Source organism: Chrysochloris asiatica, unplaced genomic scaffold, assembly GCF_000296735.1.
Source record: "Chrysochloris asiatica unplaced genomic scaffold, ChrAsi1.0 scaffold00439, whole genome shotgun sequence".
NCBI lineage: Eukaryota > Metazoa > Chordata > Mammalia > Afrosoricida > Chrysochloridae > Chrysochloris > Chrysochloris asiatica.
Genome location: NW_006408957.1, coordinates 853,121 through 857,708, shown reverse-complemented (window position 1 = coordinate 857,708; position 4,588 = coordinate 853,121). Strand labels below are relative to the sequence as shown.

The following is a 4,588-nucleotide window of genomic DNA, read 5'->3' as shown; positions in this document are numbered from 1 at the left end:
ATGCAGGACAGTAACTTCCTGCTGTCTGCCCTACAGCCGGAGGCCGGTGTGTGCTCCCTGGCGCTGCCCTCGGACCTGCAGCTGGACCGCCGGGGAGCTGAGGGACCAGAGGCCGAGCGGCTCCGGGCAGCCCGAGTTCAGGAGCAGGTCCGAGCCCGCCTCCTGCAGTTAGGCCAGCAGGCACGGCACAACGGGGCAGCTGAGCCCGAGGGGGCTGCCGAGGCCACCAGAGGTAGGCCAGCAGGGTGGTGGACAAGGGCAGTGGGCGCAGATGTGGGTGGTGGGTAGTGGGTGGTCCCTGGGCTGTGTGGTGCGAGAGGGCCTCTCGGGCTCTCAGGTTCTCTCCCTGACTCACGGAGGAGGCCTCGTACTGAGTCACCCGTCCCTGCCCGCCCCGCCCAGGCGTGGGGAGAAGCCATGGGTGGGGCCACACTGCCATCCCAGCCCGGACCCTACCTGCTCCCTGGCTCTGAGCAGCAACCCTCCCCAGGAAACAACATCAGGCGAAGCCCGTACATGGCAGCCAGGCCAGGCCCAGCTCCACAACACAGACTCACCCTTAGACACACATGTATGTGCAGACACATACATGTTACAGACACATGGCCACATAGACATGCACACAGGCCCAGTCACACACCCACACAGACTCACAGACTCCAGCCGCCCTCCAACATCACCCCTGGGCCTCATGGGATTGAGCAGAACAGACACGTGGGGGCGGGGGTCTGGGAAACCCTGGACAGGAGCCACCAACTGTCTGGACCCGGGGCTCCTGAGGGAATTGGAGGAGGAGGGTCCGGCTGGAGTGACCCAGATATCCTCCTCCATGAGAAGAGCAAGTACCAGCCAGACCCACTCACCAGGGCAGGAACCCCAGCTCCGTGGCTCTGTGTGTGTGTGTGTGTGTATGTGTGTGATCATGGGTGTATGGGTATGCATGTGTGCGAGCATGGGTATGCACATCTGAGTGTAAACATGGACTTGCATGTGTGTGCCTTGTAGGTGAGCATGTGTGCACTGTGTCTGTGCATACATGCATGTAATCATAGGTGTACGTGCATGTGTGGACATGGGTGTTGTTTGCACTGTGTGTGAACATGAGTGTGTGTTGTATGTATGTGCATGTGTGTGGTGTGGGCGTACAGTGTGTGTATGTGTGACAGCATGCATATGCTCATGTGTGTTCATGTCCCATGGATACCACGAGCTCAGGACAGTTATTCTAGAAATTCCATTTTCCTCTCTTGTCAGGCTACAACAGGGATTAAGGTTAGACAGTAAGACAGACCTCCCAGAATGCCAGGCCACAGCCGGCCCCTCCCAGGACTACCGCTGCCAGAGGCGGGGGCAGAGGGCCCATCAGCAAAGACTGGCCAGGGCAGCCTGGATTCCTGGGCCTCAGTCTTGCTGGAGACCAAGTAGGGTACCCAGGGGTCATGGGGTGGAGGAGGGAATGGGGAGAGTTAATTACCATCCTGGCTACCCTGACAATTAGGGGAAGGAGGATTATAATTTGAAGTTGGGGTGAGGTTCCCCAAATTGGGGGTGTGCCCCCCCAAGGCTGAGCCTCACTGGCGTCAAAGGGTTAATAGTCCCTACATAGAAGCCTCATTAACCAGGGTGGGTCTGGGGAACACACTGGGTGTGGGGGAGTCCACTCAGACCACCAGCTCAGGCAGACGTTCCAGGAGGGCCAAGAGCCCCCATTCTAGCACCCCACCCTGTGCCTCTGAGCCCCAGTCTCTCCTCCAGGGAGGTTTCTCCCACAGTACAGACCCTCCCTGGCTTGGTAAAGTGGAGGGTGGGAGAAAAAGAGGAAGACCCCCCACGAGATGAACGGCACAGTGGCAGCAGCAATGGGCTCAAGTGTAGAAACAATTGTGCAGTTGGCACAGGATCGATCGGGCAGTGTTTCATTCTGTTGTGCATCAGGTCACTGTGAGTCGGTCCCAACTCAATGGCACCTACCAGCAACATGAGATACTGACAGAGGCCCACCCCAGAGCGTGTACACACCGTATTCGCCAGATGGTCCTTCCCCTGCTCTGTCCTCAGTTTTGGCTAACACAGTTGGGTTTCATGGGATGACCTGCTTCCCAGGTCTTTCGATGCTCCATCCATCCGTCCATTCACCCATCTGCACATCCCTCTGTCTGTCTATCCACTCTGCCACCCACCATCTTCTCCCTCCCACCATCTACCCACCCAGCCACCTCTCCACTGATGCATCCATCCGTCCATCCCTCCAACTGTCTAGCTCTCTTTCCCTCCCTCCACCCACCTGATTTCCCAGCCACTCGCCCACCCAGCCCTCCAGCTCTCCCTCCCTCCATCCACCCACGCAGCCAACTAGGAGCCCCTCCTCGGCCCACCCGTCTGTTTATCCACCCACACTATGTCGGCTGACTCTGGTGTCCTCAGCCTGTGGGTGACTGTACAGGACAGGTGTGGTCCCAGCCTCGGGCTCTGCAGGTGGGAGAGGGGACTGCCCACTGGGCAGACTGGTCCAAGGAGTTGGGTGCCCTCAGTGAGTGCGAGTCACTTGCAGGCCACCCACGGCACAGATGGGGTCTGTGGCTCGGAGGAGCTCAGTGTGGACAGGAGGTCAGTGTGGGCTGGGGCAGCCACGGGCTCTCCTCTATGTGCGGGCGATGATGAGCTTGATCTGCAGCACTGAGGAAAGAAGGAGCGCTTGGCACAGAGGGGACGTCCCTGGCAGGGAGGAGGCTCAGGGCTGGGGGACACAGGTGCAGTCAGCCTGCCACTGTTCCTGTGTCCAGGCCCGTCCAGAGGACAGTACCACACCCTGCAGACAGGCTTCAGCTCCCGCTCCCAGGGCCTGAGCGCCGACAAGAACTCGGTGAGTGATGTTCATGGAGCTCCTGACCAGAGCGAGGGTGGGAGTGGGCCCATGGTCCTTTGGGGGACTGTGAAGGGCCTCTAGGAGGCTCTGGGGTGAGAGAGTGGGGACTTGCCACACACGACTGCCCTCTCCCCTGCAGACCTTCCGGCCCATCTCCAAGCCTGCTTACAGCCCTGCCTCCTGGTCCTCACGCTCTGCCGTGGACTTGAGCTCCAGCCGGAGGTTGAGCTCCGCCCACAATGGGGGCGGCACCTTTGTGGCTGCCGGATATGGGATGGCCCCACCCGCAGCACCTGTGCCCGCCCGGCCCTTGTCCTTTCACGATCGGAGCGCTCTGGGTGGCAGGGCCGACTATGACACGCTATCCCTGCGCTCGCTGCGGCTGGGACCCAGCGGCCTGGACGACCGCTACAGTGTGGTGTCGGAGCAGCTAGAACCTGCCACCGCCTCCGCCTACAGGGCCTTTGCCTATGAGCGCCAGGCCAGCTCTACTTCCAGCCGGGCAGGGGCACTGGACTGGCCAGAGGCCACAGAGCCCCCCCCAAGCCGAACCATCCGTGCCCCTGCCATGCGGACCCTGCAGCGGTTCCAAAGCAGTCATCGCAGCCGTGGCGGGGCCGGGCCAGCACCCGGGGCCATGCTGGAACCTATGGCCCGAGTGCCCTCTGTGCGCAGCCTGAGCCTGGCTGATACTGGCCATCTGCCAGACATGCCGGGACTGGACAGCTACGGGGGCCACCGCACCCTGCAGAGACTCAGCAGTGGGTGAGCTGCCAGCCAGCAGGGGAAGGGGCAATCCCGCTGTGGATCCCCCCCCCCAGGTATGGCTGACCCCTGACCCCTGACCCCTGACCTGCAGCTTTGACGACATTGACCTGCCATCAGCCGTCAAGTACCTCATGGCCTCAGACCCCAACCTGCAGGTGCTGGGAGCGGCCTACATCCAACACAGGTGCTACAGCGACGCAGCTGCCAAGAAGCAGGTGACCATCCCACAGCCCTGCTAGTGACCACCTCCTGGGCCTCACCAAGCTGACTGGGGTAACCCCCTTCGATCCAGGGCTTCCACAGTGAAGGAGGGTGCAATCTGTGCACATCGACACACACCTGTATCTGCATATCATTGTACACAATTGCATATATCTGATTATTTCTATATACATCTCCATACACCTGCGTGTATCTGGATTCTCTGTGTAAACCTACGCATTTCTATACACTGGGATGCACGTAACTGCATGTCTCCACACAACTATACACACTTGCATACATGTGCTTACACTTAGATATGTCTCCTTACATCCATGTTCACCTACCTGCACATAGCCCTCCACACCAGCATGTCTGCACACAGCTGAACACATCTGCACTTGCTGACTTGCCTATGCCCACAGGCCCGCAGCCTTCAGGCCGTACCGAGGCTGGTGAAGCTCTTCAACCATGCTAACCAGGAGGTGCAGCGCCACGCCACAGGCGCCATGCGCAACCTGATCTACGACAACGCGGACAACAAGCTGGCCCTGGTGGAGGAGAACGGCATCTTTGAGCTGCTGAGGACGCTCCGCGAACAGGATGATGAGCTACGCAAGAATGTCACAGGTGCCCCATCCCGCCTGTGCTCACCTGTCCTCACCTGTCCTCACCTGTCCCCACCTGTCCCCACCTGTCCCCACCTGTCCCTACCTGTCCTCCACACTACCTGCCTGTCCTCACCTGTCCCCA

The 4,588-nt window shown here is 60.1% G+C and overlaps 1 protein-coding gene across 1 annotated transcript in view; it reads left to right on the top strand.

The window, feature by feature from the left end:
* PKP3 (plakophilin 3) overlaps positions 1-4,588 on the top strand; it is an 8,126-nt gene continuing 3,538 nt past the window's right edge. Inside the window, exons 1-5 of the mRNA XM_006876987.1 lie at positions 1-232; positions 2,784-2,863; positions 3,006-3,631; positions 3,726-3,849; positions 4,261-4,465. Coding sequence (XP_006877049.1) covers positions 1-232; positions 2,784-2,863; positions 3,006-3,631; positions 3,726-3,849; positions 4,261-4,465 — 1,267 coding nt within the window. The remainder of the gene's footprint in view (positions 233-2,783; positions 2,864-3,005; positions 3,632-3,725; positions 3,850-4,260; positions 4,466-4,588) is intronic.